At 42.0% G+C, this 17,865-nt stretch overlaps 1 protein-coding gene across 1 annotated transcript in view; it reads left to right on the top strand.

Annotated features, from left to right (window-relative positions):
- The window catches only part of LAMA3 (laminin subunit alpha 3), a 163,950-nt gene that overhangs the window by 36,990 nt on the left and 109,095 nt on the right, over nt 1-17,865 (top strand). Inside the window, exons 6-10 of the mRNA XM_060243900.1 lie at nt 2,130-2,227; nt 6,452-6,567; nt 8,682-8,800; nt 12,313-12,403; nt 13,322-13,453. Of these exons, the coding sequence (XP_060099883.1) occupies nt 2,130-2,227; nt 6,452-6,567; nt 8,682-8,800; nt 12,313-12,403; nt 13,322-13,453 (556 nt within the window). The remainder of the gene's footprint in view (nt 1-2,129; nt 2,228-6,451; nt 6,568-8,681; nt 8,801-12,312; nt 12,404-13,321; nt 13,454-17,865) is intronic.

Below are 17,865 nucleotides of genomic sequence, written 5' to 3'. Positions count from 1 at the left end.
TGCCAATCCCCAGGTCCCAGCGGGGGTTCCCGTGCTTTCGCAGGTTCTTTCCTGCCCCAGCCAGCTGGCCAGCTGGGGAAAGCCCTGACCCAACAGCCTTCAAACCTCAAAGTCTTAAGAAGACCCTGGGAACAGCTTTTTTCCTAGAAAGGTGCTCTGTGCCTTTAAATCTTAGACCAGGCTGCGGGTGGGGCAAGCCTGCAGAACAGCGTGCCTGGTGGAAGGGAAGGGAAGGAGTCCAGAAACTGCATTGGTTTTATAATTGTCTCAGAGGCCGTTTGCACAGGAAAGGGTAAACGAGAACCTTTAGCTTCCTTGTGTTATTCTTTAGAACTTGGAACTTCAGCAACTCGTGAGTAAATTGCCCTAGAGAGACCACACAAGTGTGGGATTGCCAACTGTTTGTTTTGGCTTCTCTCTCTCTCTCTCTGTGTGTGTGAGAGAAGGTGCAGCTGGTTGGGGTGAGGAAATGGACACTGTATTCCGGGGAACTGCACTGCTGGTTTTTGTATTTATTTTAGGGATTGTGAAAGTCTCCTGGCTCCACCCCCCAAGTCCCCAAATATTTATTGAATTGGACTTGGCAACCCTAGATGCAGGGAGCATTCAAGTGAATCAGCTGTATGGTAGAGAAATTCCCTCACAGATATGGCTTTTTGTGTTTCCTGTTCATTGTAACTAAAATATCAAATTCGGTTTCTCTTTGTTTCTCTTTTATTGTACATCAGTATAGTTAAGGAAGGGTGGGTAATTTTACACTCCATTTAAGTGTGCGTAGAAATTACTACAAATATTGGCATTTATGTGCTGATGCGCCTGTGCTTAGTGAGGGTGGTCTTTAGTGACGCAAAGAATGAAGGCTTGCACACAGCAGTGATAAAACCACTATATATAATTTATTTACACCTCCACTCTACAAACGGACAGAATGCTCCACTGCAACTCCACCATACATATCCCACACATAGTAAAGTGTCTTTGTACCTTTATACACATCATCCACCCAGGTAACCAATCAGCTTGCTGCTGAGTCATGCTGACATTGTCCAGGCTGATGCAATCTGGCAGCCAGCCACTTTTGTCACTTAGATGATCTACCTGGCAGTTCTGTTACTTTCACTTCTCCCAGCATGTGCATAGAAACTGCTTGGCTTTGATTATAATGACATTATGTTGATTCAGCTCAAATAATTTTGCCATACATGTGTATAGGGAGTGTTTCTGAATTAACGTTAAGCTCTCCGTTGAACACCGTTCAGTAATGCTTGCAAATGACTTAAAAGCCCAGTACTTGGTATATTTACTCAACATAACTCCACTGTTTTCAGTAGTACTTGCCTACATAAGCATATATAGGATTGTGGTATTAGTCTTATGTAAGCCTGAATATTGACAATGTTATATTGAAAAAACCATCATGAGCAAGGACATGCTAAATAATCCAGGAGAATGACTAACAATTTGAGGTTTTTAAAAAGTAAATGAGACTATACATTATCTTGGCCTGTCCTGACTAGTACCATAACACGGAGAGAAAAATATCCTTGCTACCGCCACCCTGTGGCTGGCACTACTATAGTGCTATTTTATTTATTTATTTTTCATGATACCAGCTCAGTTGGGTCTTTCCTATCTAACATATCCCTTCCCTTCAAGTCTAGCTATTACTTTTTGTCACTAAGGATAACTCTGTCCAACTGAGGCACTTCCTTTTCTTTGTCCATAAAAATTTAACATTGTAAAAAAAAAGTTATAAGGTGAACACATTGTAGGAGAATATACAGCTGCTGGTGGTGGGAAGTGCCATCAAAACATCCAATTTATAGTGATCCCGTAGGGTTTTCAAGGCAAGAGATGTTCAGATGTGAGCTACCATTGCCTGCCTCTACATTGTGACATAGAGTTTCCTGGTGGTCTCCCATCCAAATACTAACCATGGCTGACTGTGTTTAGCTTCTGAAATCTGACAGGATTGGGCTAGCCTGGGCTGTCCAGGGAAGGGACAATGTACCTCTAGTCATTAATATATGATATACCTTCTGGGATGCAGAATCTATAACCATCAACAGAACATATCAAGGTCAGATCTGCTCAGCTGATTACATTTAAATATCCTTTCTGTTGTCTAGTATTACTACAGTATAAAAGACATCAGCATTGGCGGACAGTGTGCTTGCAATGGACATGCTGATGTCTGTGATGCAAAAAGTGACCAAAGCCCATTCAGGTAAGGAAACTTGCCATACAATCTAAAGAATTTTGCTTTCAAAATTATTGGTTTGTGGCTGTAAAAATTATGTCGATTTCCTAGTTTTCTGGTATGTTAGTATTTCTGAGTTGGAAACAGCCTTGTAGCCAGGATTTAAAAAGTCGGAGACCTTCAATTTTTTTGGGGGGGGGCACTTAGCAGTCCCGTCCCCATAGTCTTCCTTCTGACCACTGCCTGAGGAGGAAGCAGCCTCTGGGCTTCTAGCTCACCCCGTGGTCTTCCCCTGTTCCCCACAGTTGCCGCAGGGCCTTCCCTTCCCACCCCTCTCCCAGCTGCTCTCATAGAGCTATTCCACCAGGCCTTTGAGTGGGGCAGTGGACACCCATAGTACATCACGTCTGGCTTCCCTTGTCGCACCACTTATTGGGCCTATTGAGATATCATCAGTACCAGCTCTGTTCTCACTATGGCCTGATTAGTTGTCTTCCACCTGAAATTGAGTAATTTATTGTTTCATTGTTTTAACTGTTTTAATTTATTTCTAATTTTAATTCCATATTGCTGTTGCTTAAATTTGTTGTAGTCTGCCTTGAACCCACTTGTGGGATAGGGTGGACTAGAAATTAACAAAAATAATAAATAAATAAATGGCTGCCCCAAGGCTGCCCTGCATGACCTTGCCTTCCTTTCAGGGCCTCCAACCTGCCATTATGCCTGCTGGCATCCCGAGTAACCTTCCTTCCCTCCTGCTCTTGTCATCACTGTCTTCCCTTCCACTCAAATCCCACACGGGAGGGGCAGCAGAAGCAGCCACCGGCCTCCCATGAGATTTAAAGGGGGCAGGGCCTTTAAATAGCACAGGAGGCCAGTGGCTGCTTCTGCCTCCCGTCCACACATGATTTGAGTGGTGGGGAAGGGAGGGAGGAGGTAGCGAGAGTGGCAGGGAAGGGATGGTCCTGCAGGCTGCCAGCTGCAAGATTGCAGGTCTGGGGCCCTGACTTGGGGCACCAGACCTGCCAGTAATTGGGGCAGTGCCCCCAGAGACCCCCTTGTAGTTAAGGGCATGGTTTAAAATCAATCACTGTGTGGCAAATGGAATTGTTTGTAATAATAAGGGGTTTTTTTGCTACCCCCCCCACACAATGTTTATTTATTTTATCTTCAAAATTTATATCCTGCCTGTCTGTCATGATCAGGGCCACCAAGGCATCTTGATAGAGGCGGTTCAGTGGTTCTGATGCTATTGGACCTGTTGGCTGCACTTGACATGGTTGACCATCAGTTACTGATCCGCCGCCTTGCCGACGTTGGGATCCAGGGGTTGGCCCTACAATGGCTTTCCTCTTTCTCCAAGGTTGGGGATAGAGGGTGGCGATAGGGGAGGAACTATCCTGGTGGCACCTACTTACATGTGGTGTGCCACAGGGGCAGTCCTCTCTCTGATGTTATTTAACATCTACATGCGCCTCCTTGCCCAGATTGTGCAGAGGTTTGGGCTGAGATGCTATCAGTATGCAGATGTCACCCAGCTCTATCTCTTGATGGGTAGCCAGTCTGACTCCACCCTGGAAGTTCTGTCTACGGCCTTACAAGCTGTGGCTGGATGGCTCAGGCTAAGTCAATTGAAATTGAATCTGACGAAGACAGAGGTCCTGTATCTAAGTTGTTGTGGTCCTGGACCGGAGGTCTCTCTACCAACCTTCAGTGGAGCGCCAGTTACACTGGCACCAAAGTTTAAAAGCCTAGGAGTGCTCCTGGATCCCTCTCTAACAATGGAGGCCCAGGTAGCAGCCTTCTATCACATTTGGCTGATAAGGCAATTGGTTCCCTTTCTCGAACACGATGGCTTGGTGACAGTGATCCATGCTACGGTCACCTTGAGACTGGATTACTGTATACCCTCTACATGGGGCTGCCCTTGTCCCAAACCCAGAAGCTTCAACTAGTGCAGAATGCTGCAACCAGGTTGTTAATGGGGCTTCCTTTTTGGGAGCATATTCAACACGTACTGAAAGCGCTGCACTGATTACCTATTGCTTTCCGGATTCGCTTCAAGGTGCTGGTTATCACCTTTAAAGCTCTATATGACCAGGGACCTGCATGCCTTCAGGACTGCCTTTCCCCACATGTCCCCCAGAGAGCACTTTGATCAGGATCGCAAAACCTGCTTTCAATCCCCAGCCTCAAAGAGGCCAGGCTCAAGATGACCAGAGCTAGGGCCTTTTCTGTTGTAGCTCCATGCTGGTGGAATGAGCTTCCAGAGGAGGTTAGGGCCCAGCGAGAGCTTGCACAGTTCTTCAGGATCTGCAAAACAGTGCTCTTCCGCCAGGCATTTGCTACCCAAGATCAATGACAACAGACATTGAACTATCTGGCCCATAACAACAGAACTATCTGGCCAATCTCAAATGCACAATCATGACTTTAGGACCTATTCTTTTCTGAGATCGAAATAGCACCCAATACTGTTTATGTTTTTATTTATTCTGTATTTTTATATTTTTATGATTTAGGTTTATACTGTTTTTTATATGACTTTTATGAAATGTAAGCTGCCCTGAGCCTGCTTTGGTGGGGAGGGTGGGATATAAACAAAAAAAAAATAAGGCTGCTAGCAGATTAAAAACTATAAATAATAAAAACATCTTAGAAATCATTAAAAGCAAGTAAAAACACATCATTAAAACACTGAAAACCAAGATAAAATACACATGCAATACAAACAGGGTAGGAAGCTAGTATCACTGAGAGAACACCATGTGAAACAGAGAAGTTCACAATGGTAAAAGATGGCAACAGAAGGGGACAGGCAAGTTCTGTCAGGAGGAAGTTCCAGAAGTTTGGTGTTGTGACTAAGAAGGCCTTTTTCAGGGTTACCATCCACTTAATTGCATAAAGCAGGGACATCTGAAGCAGGGCCTCAAAAGATAATTGTTGTGGTTGGATAAGTTCATAAGAGGCAGCCCTTAAAGTATGCTGTTCCCAAGCCATATAGAACTTTAAAGGTCAACACCAGCACCATGAATTGTGACCAGAAACAGATTGTTAGAAAAGCCAAGATTGGATTATCATGCCTACAGTGCACTCCAGTCAACATCCTAGTGGCAGCATTCTATACCAGTGTGCACTTTTCAAAGGCAGCCCCACACAGAGTGCATTGCATAACATTGGTCAGATCTTGCTTCCCCAGGAAAGGCCACAGGTGGACAACTAGCTGAAGCTGGTAAAAGGCACTTACAGCAAGATGGTAGGACCTACAGGAACCAAGTGGCATTGAAATGGCTGTAGTGTCCAGGCCAAAAGAAAATATGTCCTAGGCGGAGGGAACGCTGAGGCGCTGCTGTGGGCAGGACCTATGCCAGCAGAGGCAACAATAAATGGTAGTGGGGAGCCAGCAGGAAAGAGGGAGACTGCAGTGCAGAAGGTGCAGTTGAGAGCTGGGACAGGGTAGAGAGCCTGACAGAAGTAGCAAGCCAGGACAAGGTGCAGAAGGAAGTCATGGGCTGGAAGCAGAAGCACTTGTAGGGTGGGAGCAAAGTGGCTCCAATGTGGGGACAACCAGAGTGCAGGAGCAGGAGATCTCTAGAGTGCCAATGTGATGGGGGGAAGAACAGATGTACATAAGTCTGACAATAGAAGCTACAGCATTAAAAAAAACAGTTGGGGAACATTTTAACCTTCAAGGACAATGAGTTGCTGACCTAAAAGTAGCAGTTCTATTACAAAAGAAGAATAGAAAGAGAGACTGCTGAATTGCAACTGATAATGAAGCTCAAGACAACGCATCCTCCTGGACTGAAACAAGAGACCTAATTTTCCTGTCTGTTTTCTCCATGCCTGCTATCCCTCTGCATATCATACCTAATTCAATCAAGCCTGCTATTGTCATTCACCTGATATAGTCATTTGCCTATAGATGGGGGATTATTTACTTATTTTCTGGGTTTGTTTTTTGCTGCTGTGATTTCTTTTTGCCTTTGGGGAGGAATATTTTTTAGTCTTTTGTTTATCTGGTTGTGATAAGTGTTTGGTTATCTTTGTGTTGAAAGGTAGGATATAAATGTTTTGCTAAGTAAATAAAAAATTTTCTGCTAGAAAAATATGTGAAACTGTATTAATGTGTTGTAGAAAAACATTTTAGTCAAGTGTAATGTTGAATGGGCTTGTGCGCACATTGTGTTCTGGGAACAGTGAAAAGAAAATGAGGAAAAAAAATCAAATAAGAATTGCTTAAATATCCAGGTATCAGTGTGTATGTCAGCACAATACTTGTGGGGAAACCTGTGACCATTGCTGTGATGGATATAACCAGAGACAATGGCAACCTGCAACAGCCACCAGAACAAATCAGTGTGAACGTAAGTTTATTAAAAGGTTCTAGTTTAACAGTTATTGGGTGTGGTTCATGGTGGATGAAGGAAAGGAAAGGTCCCCTGTGCAAAAACCAGTCGTTTCTGACTCTGGGGTGAGGTTGCTTTCACAACGTTTTCACGGCAGACTTTTTACGGGGTGGTTTACCATTGCCTTCCCCAGTCATCTACACTTTCCCTCCAGCAAGCTGGGTACTCATTTTACCGACCTTGGAAGGATGGAAGGCTGAGTCGACCTGGAGCCGGCTACCTGAAACCCAGCTTCCGCCAGGGATCAAACTCACGTCGTGAGCAGAGGGCTCCAACTGCAGTACTGCAGCTTTATCACTCTGCGCCACAGGGCTCTATAGTGGATGAAAGGGAAGAGTAAATAAAGTGAATGTTATATGCATGTTTAACACATAATTCTGAAAGCCTAGATTGAAGAATATAAAAGGTAAGCAACCTTGTGTTGAAATATTCCATCTGTGCTTTCAGGATCCCATGTTATCCCTATGAATTTTAGCTACTTGATCCTAATATAATGACTTCTCTTTTCTGGTCTGTTCACTTGATTAGGTAGACAAAAAAAAGCACCTAATTAATTTCTCCCATTGAATAAAAAACAAAATTACAATTCAATAAAATGAGTTAATTTGTGTAATCCCTAAATTAAATGTGTGTAAATTCACTGCAAGTGCATAGGGATCTGAGGACACAATAAATATTTATTTATGGCTTAATTTGTATCAAAGTAAACCATGATTATTGAGGCTATTGTGGTGCAGAGTGGTAAAGCTGCAGTACTGCAGTCCTAAGCTCTGTTCATGACCTGAGTTCAATCCCGGCGGAAGCTGGGTTCAGGTAGCCGGCTCATGGTTGACTCAGCCTTCCATCCTTCCGAGGTTGGTAAAATGAGTACCCAGCTTGCTGGGGGAAAAGTGTAGATGACTGGGAAAGGCAATGGCAAACCACTCCATAAAAAAGTCTGCTATGAAACGTCGTGATGCAACATCACCCCAGAATCGAAAATGACTGGTGCTTGCTCAGGTCTTTGCCTTTAATAAGCCCTGTGGTGCAGAGTGGTAAAGTGCAGTACTGCAGCCCTAAGCTCTGTTCACGACCTGAGTTCGATCCTGACGGAAGCTAGGTTCAGGTAGATGGCTCGAGGTTGACTCAACCTTCCATCCTTCTGAGGGTGGTAAAATGAATACCCAGCTTGCGGAGGGGGGGGGGTGGAGTGTAGATTACTGGGGAAGGCAATGGCAAAACACCCTGTAAAAAGTCTGCCGTGAAAACGTTGTGAAAGCAACGTCACCCCAGAGTTGAAAATGACTGGTGCTTGCACAGGGGACTACCTTTTTAAAAAAACCATGGTTCTGACTTGCAGACTGTTTAAACAACTTTTGGTCCTATTACATGTAAAGTTTTCTTTTGCACAGTCTGATTTGATTCATATGTGTATGTATTACGTTGTGTTTACTTAGAGAAACAAAATGTATTAATAATATGCAAGCTATCCAAGCCCTTAGAATAGATCAGGACCTTCAGAGGTTGGTTTAAGATACAACAAAACAAGGCACCAAGTCCTAGCTAAACAGTGAAGACCAAGCACTAGATCTTCTGTTGGCTGGAGGTGCTGTTCATATAGCCATTACATTATATATAATCAGTGTTTTACTGAATATTTTATGGAATCAATTTGATGTGTCCCTTCTGCCAGGAGGTATCAGAGAAGAAAGAGGTAATACCTAACTCTGTTATTCTAACTCTTGTCCACTGTAGAGATCCTGTACCTTTAAGCCCTTCACTGCTGAAAGCAGCTAGTAGATTTGGTATTTCTTGTAGTAGGCCATATGCCCGCCCTGTCTTATTAGTTCTGCTGTAATATAGAAGAGTTTCAAGGATCACTACAGTGAAGCAGCAGAGGGAACAGACATTTGTGATCAGATAAACTTCATGTGTGCTTCTTAGATAGTTTCCTTGTATGCTTGGGAAATACTGAGATTGTTTAGGTCATTTTATCTGTGAATATGCAGATTTTTAAAACTATATTGCATGTTCTCCTGAAATTTGCTCACAGCTCATTGATATAATGAAATTTAATTCACCATTTCTCCCAGCCTGCAACTGTCATGGGCATGCCAGTGATTGCTATTATAGTCTTGAGGTTGAACAACGTAAAGAGAGCTTAAGTCTCTCTGGACAGTATCAAGGTGGAGGAGTTTGCATCGACTGCCAGGTAAAATACACTTCTGTTCTTACAGGCTACATATATAAATAAGAGTTGTGAGTTAGATAAGTGACTTTTTGTGATAGATGGTTTCAAGTTTTATCCAAGAAGAAAATAAAATGGCTGCACAGGAGATAAAAAATAAAGCCAAGACTGATGGTGCAAAATCAAGTAAAAATATATATTTTGTTACTCAATTATTATTTTTTTTTTAAATTCTCTACACATTTTGACAACAGTTTTCATCAGGGGAATCTGTAATATTATAGTATATACAATTACACCACTGAGTTTAAATAATAATATAGTTAAAATTATATAAATAAATAGGGTATTATGTTAAAAGTAAAAATCCAGGTCATAAAATATCTATCTCATACAAAACTGCTAGACCTTATTCTGTCCTTGAGATTGTGTGAGGAAAAGAAACTCTCTGTAAATAGGAAAGATAAAGGCCTAGTATTTATCCAAAAAAAGGATTAAAACTGATCTACATGCATCTACTCTATTGGAATACTGTCAAACTAAGCATATTCCAAGAGGTCTGAGAATTACGTAATAAGGAGCTTGGACTTTTTCTGAATGATAAGAAATTTGTAAAAGGTGCTCAATTTGAACATCTTTGGATGATTGGAACATATGATCCTCATCACTCAAAACATGTAACCAAACTATCACCAAGCTATGATCAACCACTGATAATAAAATACCTGAATTACCAGAAGAACCTGAAAGAAATATAGATAAGAAATTAGCACAACTAGATAAGGAACTACAAGTTTTTAAGGAGGAATTAAATTCAGAAATTCCAACAGGATAAAATATATTATGAAAACAGAGTTTATCCATGAATATTTTAAAGATCACATAACTCTACAAGGAAGGTTTCCTTTGCTGACTCTTCTGATCCTTCAGATGAACAATATAGTTCCTGTGCCATACAGCATAATAATACCAGGGCTTTTTTGTAGCAGGAACTCCTTTGCATATTAGGCTACACCCCCCCGATGTAGCCAATCCTCCAAGAGCTTACAGGGCTTTTCTTACAGGGCTTACTGTAAGCTCTTGGAGGATCGGCTACATCAGAGGGTGTAGCCTAATATGCAAAGGAGTTCCTGCTACAAAAAAGCCCTGAATAATACTAATGAAGATGAGGCCAGTAGCTTCAACAAATCCACCTCTTCAGCATCTTTTTTGAGGGACCAGCTGCTGTGCTGTCAGAGGGCTCAGCTGCTGGCTCTGCTGCAACCAGGAGCTCTGTGGCCAGCAGCTCCCCTTCATCATTGTCTATGACACATAGTAACACCCCAAATGTGTTAGTCAACAGTTCTACCTGGTACTAATCATCCTCAGAAGCATTTTGCTTGTGAAAATTATAACTGAAATTTGCAAAGAGAAAAAGATCCTTATAACTTAGAGCCAAAACCTATTACGTAACTTAGAGCCAAAACCTATTATGTAAACTTAGTAGTGTGATGGTATATTACAGATTCCCCCGACAAAGCCTGTTGGTGATACGCATTGGGAATTTTTAGGAATTTTTAACAGTAATAAAATGTATTTTTCCTGAATTTGCAGCATAAGCTTCTGCCTTATTTATCTTCAAGTCTTACCCTCTAGGTGCCTCAGATAGTCACTTTCAGATGGTAAATTGGAATATTGAAAGGGTGGGGGGGGGGATGAATTTGGCAGTTTAACTGCTGGTCAACTGACAGAGTTGATGGTTGTTGGATTTTGGTGGGAGAAGGGTTAGGAGGGCTGCTGGTTAGGCAAGAAGCCCATAAGGGACTTTTTAAGTATTTTGCAGTGTCAGAGCAGCTTACAATTTCCTTCCTTTCCTCTCCCCACAACAGACACCATATATTAGTTTGGTGTAGAGGTTAAGTGCATGGACTTTTATCTGGGAGGACCGGGTTTGATTCCTCACTCTTCTACATACACCTGCTGATGTGACCTTGGGTCATCCACAAGTTCTCTCAAGGCTGTTCTGCTCAAGAGCAGTTCTGGGAGAGCTCTCTCAGCCCAACCTACCTCATAGGGTGCCTGTTGTGGGGAGGGGATGGGAAAGGAGATTTGTAAGCTGCTCTGAGATGCCTTTGGCTAGCAAAGGGCGGGGTACAAATCCAATCTCTTCTTCTTTTCTATAAGGTAGGTGCAGCAGAGAGAACTTTGAGAGAACTGTGATTGACTCAAGTTGACCCAGCTGGCTGCATGTGGAGGAGTGGGGAATCAAACCCAGTTCTCTAGATCGCCAGTCTTAGCCACTATACCACACTGGCTCTCAAGGAAGGGTGATGAAAAAATTCCCATCAATTAATACAGCCCTGTTATTTATGGTAATTAGAAAGGGGAGACAGATCCTTATTGTTAAGCCAAGAAATGAAGACATACGGAGAACTGAAGGGGAGGATCAGAGAATGCCTAAGATATGATTACGGGGCACATGACACAGCAGGCCAGTATCCAACCAGAATGGGGGATCTAAGGTGTAAATGACCTTGAGCTCCAGAATGGAAGAACAGGAAGCTAAAGATTATAAATAAATAAAATACCTCTAGATGGCAAGTGGCCTTCTCCTTAAGATGTGAAAAATAGAGAAAATTTGCAGAATAACTGTCATGTATTATTATATCTATGTGTTAAACTAAAGTCAGATTATGCATGATATGTAGATGGATATAGTTTTTTAAAACAACTTTTTCAAAAAGAAAGGATTCTCTTTGGTTTTCATTTGTTATTTCTACGTAGAGCTTCCTCATTGCATCTTGCCCATGAAAGGACATCTCAGTTAATCTTCCAGGAATATAATAGAGGGAAAGTGACTAGAAATTAAGAAACAGTGTCCAGGCAACTGATGATTGTTCATAATTTGATATTCTGGAAATTAGATTGGGTAAAAATGGTTAGCCATGGAATTTAATTATAGGTTTCCCCAACAGAAGAGGCAGTTTCCCCAACAGAATTGGAGTTTCCTTTTCTCATTTTTATCATAGAAACATAATGGGAACTGTATGCATGAATGAAATAACAGAAATTGAGACATGGTGTACAGAGATAGTGTGATTTGTCATTTTTCATAGACTGTTGCTTGTATTAAATGTATTACATGTATTAAATATAAGGAAACCACAAATGAATATTTTAGCATAATAAGTAATTTATATAAGATTTTATTAATTTTACCAGTAGGACCAGATAGTGTTTGTTGCTGGCAATTCTGTTCCTATGTAGATTTATTTTTACATGGAAATAGTCCAGGGACAGAAGCCAGGAATTTATTTTATACTGGTTTAAGCATTTCACTATATATTGATCATTTTATATGTTTTATGGTAATATAATATGGTCCCAAGATGACAGTTTTGCAGTATAAGCAAAACTTAATGCACTGTCCATCTGCCATATTTGCTTTGCAGTAGTAATGTAGTTTTAAAATTGCTGTATTCACTTCATTTCCTGCCTGGCTGCACTAACAACTGTATTTCTCTAGTTACATTTTTGTCTCACTTTAACCTGCCTAGCACAACACAGCTGGTGTAAACTGTGAGAGATGTTTGAAGGACTATTATCGTCCTTACGGTGTTCCAGTGACAGCACCAAATGGATGTATACGTAGGTTACTTTTTTTCCAACTTTTTGATTCAGTTTTTTCCCCTTTATTTCAATGGTTGGGGGAATCTGAAGTTCATTTCATAAGATGTTACTATATATAGTTAAAATATTTAACTATATTTATATTTATAAATATTTAGAAGGGGGTTAACTCTGCTTCGGATGCCATTGCTGGGGTCTTTGATTCAGCATCAATACACAGATAGTAGATTGCCTGACTTCAAATATCTGCTTAGCAAGCAAATGGCTGAAAAGAACAGCTTCTTTTACTGCTGTACTACAGCCAGGAAAAACTGTACCTGCCAGTGTATCCCTATGCACAGGCACTAGAGCAATGGATCCAAGGAACTGAGAATAGAATGGAGTAAGCAGAGTGAATCTTGGCCGCCTTTCTTGTAGCAGTCCTCACAACCTCTGAAAAGTCATTAGTGAGGGAAGACCCTCAATAATATTGAGGGATATAGTGAGAATTGGTGAACATCACCCTCTCTTCTTTTACCACAGCTCTGATCAGAATTGTCCTCTTGCAGCTGCTTTTTAGTGTTAAAAACTTGTCAAGAGATCAGATAATAGATCTCAGTAAATTGAGGTTTGAATCCAGAGTACAAGTTGACAAACAAAATTGGCTTTAAAAAAAGATAGCAGCCTGCCATAAGCCAAGGAGACAGAGATGTTAGTGATGTAAGAAAGCTTAACCTCTGGCAGAGAATTACTAGTCATTTGTTTAGCATAAGCTACTGTCAGAAGAAAGGCTATAGATTAGTGTGGTTTACTCACACAGCACTATAAAGATATGAAATAATATTCCACTTCCAAATTACAGACTTTTGCTCAATGGAAATTGTTGTAGTTACAATATTAATCTTCAGAAAATAAATTATGTACAGGAAAACTTTTATACTATGTTTTTTTATTTAGCTTGCAGCTGTAATCCAGAACATTCTAATGGCTGTGAGGAAGGATCTGGTCACTGTTATTGTAAACCGAATTATCAGGGCAAGCACTGTGACCAGTGTGCTGAAGGATACCATCATTTTCCCTTCTGTGACAGTGAGTACCAGTGTATCAGACACATTTTTGCATTTGCATCCTCTGATTTATTAAGTATGCACTTTCATCATTCATTCTAATTACGGTGCATTAAACAATCTGTAAATAATATTATTTCGAATAAGACAAGTAAATATTCTGAATATTCTGTGCCCGTTTTCAGGAAGGGTGGGGTAGAAATGCTAAGTCACAAATAAGTAAAATTGTCATGCAGTAGGAATAAGAGCAGCTGTCATTCCTGAAATTTGAGATAATTTAGATTTCACAATTGGTATATGTGGTTATCTCTCCCTGATTGGTTGAATGGGAGCAGACTTTTGTAAGTTCTATTTTAAAATGTCCTTTTAATGAGAGTGTAGGTATGTTGCCTAGGGGTGTGTGCACCAAGAAAATAGGTTATAACTTCAGATCTAGACTTGGAGGAAGCAGACTTTTACTGTGATAGCTTATTTTTGGGTAGGACTTTTCTGGTTTGAGATTCAAATTTGTGTGATTTTTAACTTTGAGACCATTATTTTCAGTGGGGAACATATATGAAGGTCTAGGGCATTTATTCATAAAAATGTGATCAGCATGCACAGAACATGCTTCTCCCTCTAATTTAAAGACATGCCAAGTTTCAAGTGATTTGAACGAACAGGTTCAATTTTACAGACACCCCCCCCCCCAAAGTAAATGCTTCTTGGCCTCTGAAGATAGCATAAGTTCTCTGTAATGATTTCTAAAATGGTGGTCAAGGAAGCCTAGCAAGAGAACACTGGCTAGCCATGACATTAGGAAAAAGTCTGCATTTTCATTCAGTGGTTGACTGACGAAATTTCTTACCTTTCCACTGAAAACTGGACATTTGTCATGCTTTTTCATGGTGGCCTGTTTGTTTCCTTTCACAAAGTAAAAGTGGTTGCCTTTGCAGACCTTCCCATCGCTTTCTGTTAGTCTGTCATTATGGGCATGTACTAAATGAATGACTGGGGTGCCTATTGGGAACAATGGGATAGGCTTGAAGGCCCATTGGGTATAATGAGAACCAACAATGCCATTGGTTTGCATGAGCTCTATTGAAATACATTGCAGCACACAAAAGTTGTCATAAAAATGTGGAACAGATTTCATGAAACCTGTTGTAGGCCTGATATGACAGTCTTTAGAGTGCAGTCCCTCAGCCACGGGTCATTTCATAGCAGGTGCTCCTTTGCATATTAGACCACACACCCCTGATGTAGCCAATCCTCCAAGAGGTTACAGGGCTCTTTTTTGCAAGATCTTGGAGGATTGGCTACATCAGGGGTGTGTGGACTAATTTGTAAAGGAGCTCCTGCTACGAAATGACTCTTGCCCTGGGCACAGATAGATTGCTTTGGACCCAGAATGAAAGTTCCCAGAATAGAAAGATGATCCCTGGGAATAAAATGAAAGTGTTCTGGGATCGGAATAACAGCCCCTATAGTGGAATGATGGTCCCTGGGGTTAACATAAGGGTACTAGGCCTGGAGTGACAGCACTCATAGTGGAATGATGGTCCAAGATAAACTGCACTGGAATGATAACTCCCAGAGTGGTGTTACCAAAATTGCTGGGGTCTCCTCTTTTTGATGGGGGAATTAGCAAGAGGTAGAGTTAGGTAGAGCTATTTTGGAGCAGGATTCTCTCACCAATAATATGGAGGTCCAGTATCAGAAAGAAGACTCCAGATTTAAAATAGTTTAAAATGCTTAATCACATAGGAATACAATCACATGTAAAGTAATCAAAATATATAAATAAATTAGGAGTTAAAATATATAAAATAAATATATAAATTAGGAGTTAAAAACAGAGATTTTTAGGGAAAATTACAGAGGTGATATTACCTGTTCAGATGTGCAGAAGTCCGTGTAGAGAAAAACGGAGATGGGGACATGCACGGCCAGCATGTCTTGTCGAAGAGGCCCATGACTTAGAGTAATGGTGATAAAACCTGTATATGACACCCACCGATTGTATGGGGTTGTATTGTTTGTTCTCAGTTTATGTAGTATTTGGAGGGGTGGGGGCCCACTCCTGGGCTTTAATCATTCGTAATGATCATTGATGGGGTTTTTCTGGGTGCCTTAATGGATTCCCAGTGTGAGACAAAAAGATGAAAATGGCTCTTAATGGTTGTCAGGAAGAGCCATACTGATTTAATGTTTGGGATTAATTTTGCTCAGTACTCTGGGGGGAGGAGGGCAGGAAGGAGAGGAGGTTTGTGCGGATCAGGTTTGCACATTAGCATAGGGTAACACAAAGGTGCCAGGAAGGAGTATTGGAAACAGGAGAGGAGTAGGCAGATGTTGCCAGACACCTTTAGAAATGGAGATGCTTACCTGGGAGAAATCATTGTTTCAGACGTTCCATTGTGGAGTGGGAGTGGGGATGGGGGAGGCAGGAGACTGGAATTAGCCTTGAGGATGCTGTTTTGCAATCTTATGCAGAGACCCTTTAGACAGGACTGGGCAAGTTTCCAGGCCTAAGCAGAGTGTCCTCACGTGGCCTGTTTTGTAGGGGCCCCATTAGGTATTGGGGTGCTTCCATGATTAGGCAGCACTTCTTGGGCAACAGTGGAATGAAGGCTCCCTGGCATTAGAATCAGTGCTCCACAGAATAATGACAGTCCCTGGACCCGGATGAATTGCTCTGGGACTAGGATAGTCCACAGAATGGAATGGTGGTCCATGGGACTGGAATCAGTAGTCTGAGACTAGATGACAGTCCCCAGAATAGAATGATAGCCCCTGAGACTGGAATCAGTGCTCTGGGAGTAGAATGACAGCCCCAGGATTGGGATCAGTAGTAGGGGGTTAGAATGACAGCCTCCAGAGTGGAATGACAGTCCCTGGAAGCAGCAGACGTGTTCTAGGACTGGAATCACAGAACACTTCTGCTATTGCCAGGGGCCATCATTCCACTCGTGGGGCTGTCATCCCAGTCCCTGAATATTTATGATACCCTGGGATACTTATGATACCCTGTTATTCCATTCCCAGAGCAGTCTATCTGGGCTCAGATACCATCATTCCACTCCAGGGGCTGTTGCTCTAGGTGCAGGGCAGATTTCTCTCTTTCCATTCAGCATTGTTGTTGCAACTTTTGTTTACTGTAATGTATTTCAGTGGAGCCCATGGAAGTCAGTTGGCTGGCATTCCTGACTCCTATTATATGGGCCTTTGGACATCTCCCATTGCTGTCAATGGACATTCTTGTCAGTTGTTCTAATACATCCCACTCTAGCTTTCTATTTACCCAGCCGCAGAAGAATGAAAGGGCTTTGCCCCACCCACAAACAAAGGAGAAAGAAAAGAAAATTGTGGCTGTCTGTGGCTTGTCTGCAAAGGTGACCGGCCGTAAGCACTCTGTGTTTCTCTCTTGTGGGATCTGATTGGAAGGGAGAATGCATAGAATCAAGGAAAAACATGAGCACACATTGCTCCTGGTGAGTAGCTCCTCAACTCAAAAACAACACAAATTCTTCAGAGAGGGTAGGCTTGTTTCACTAAGAACCATGGAATTCTAATACTGTTCTGGAAAAACATAGTAATGACCTGAAACAGTGTTTTCCGTATATATCTCCAGCTCAGGTATTTCATTTTGCACACCTCTAGTGCTTCCCCTTTCTCCCATTGCTTTTTGTTGCCATTTTAATACTGTAGAATATTTCTGTTGTGATATAATAATAATAATAATAATAATACTTTTTATTTGTATCCCGCCCTCCCCGCACAAGCAGGCTCAGGGCGGCTCACAATGTATAAATGCAATACAATACAATAAAATCATACATAGCAATAAAATCATCATGAATCAATATATAGTTACATTAAAATTAACATTAAGGTGCTAAATAGGTCTTCATAAGTTCAGTGGGAAGAAAAAGAAAACATACACAGCGACATTATCTTAGCTCGGTATGGGCGAAGGCTATTTTGAAGAGGTATGTCTTACAGGCCCTGCGAAATTGGTCTAAACATCGCAGGGCCCGTACCTCCTCCGGGAGTTGATTCCACAGCAGTGGGGCCGCAATGGAAAAGGCCCGATCCCGGGTGGTCTTCAATCTGGCCTCCCTTGGCCCAGGGATATTCAGCTGGTGCTTACCAGCTGACCTCAGTGCTCTCTGGGGTTCATATGGGGAGAGACGGTCCCTCAGGTAGTCAGGCCCTCGGCCATATAGGGCTTTAAAGGTCATGACCAGCACCTTGTAACGAACTTGGTAGACCACTGGCAGCCAGTGCAGTTCGCGCAGCCCTGGCCGCATGTGCTCCCATCTTGGGAGCCCCAATAGCAGCCTAGCCGCCGCATTCTGCACCAGCTGCAACCGCCGAGTTCGGCACAAGGGCAGCCCCATGTAGAGGGCGTTGCAGTAATCCAGTCTCGAGGTGACCGTAGCATGAATCACC

This window comes from Heteronotia binoei, chromosome 7, assembly GCF_032191835.1.
Source record: "Heteronotia binoei isolate CCM8104 ecotype False Entrance Well chromosome 7, APGP_CSIRO_Hbin_v1, whole genome shotgun sequence".
Lineage (NCBI taxonomy): Eukaryota > Metazoa > Chordata > Lepidosauria > Squamata > Gekkonidae > Heteronotia > Heteronotia binoei.
This window is presented reverse-complemented; position numbering and strand designations above follow the sequence as displayed.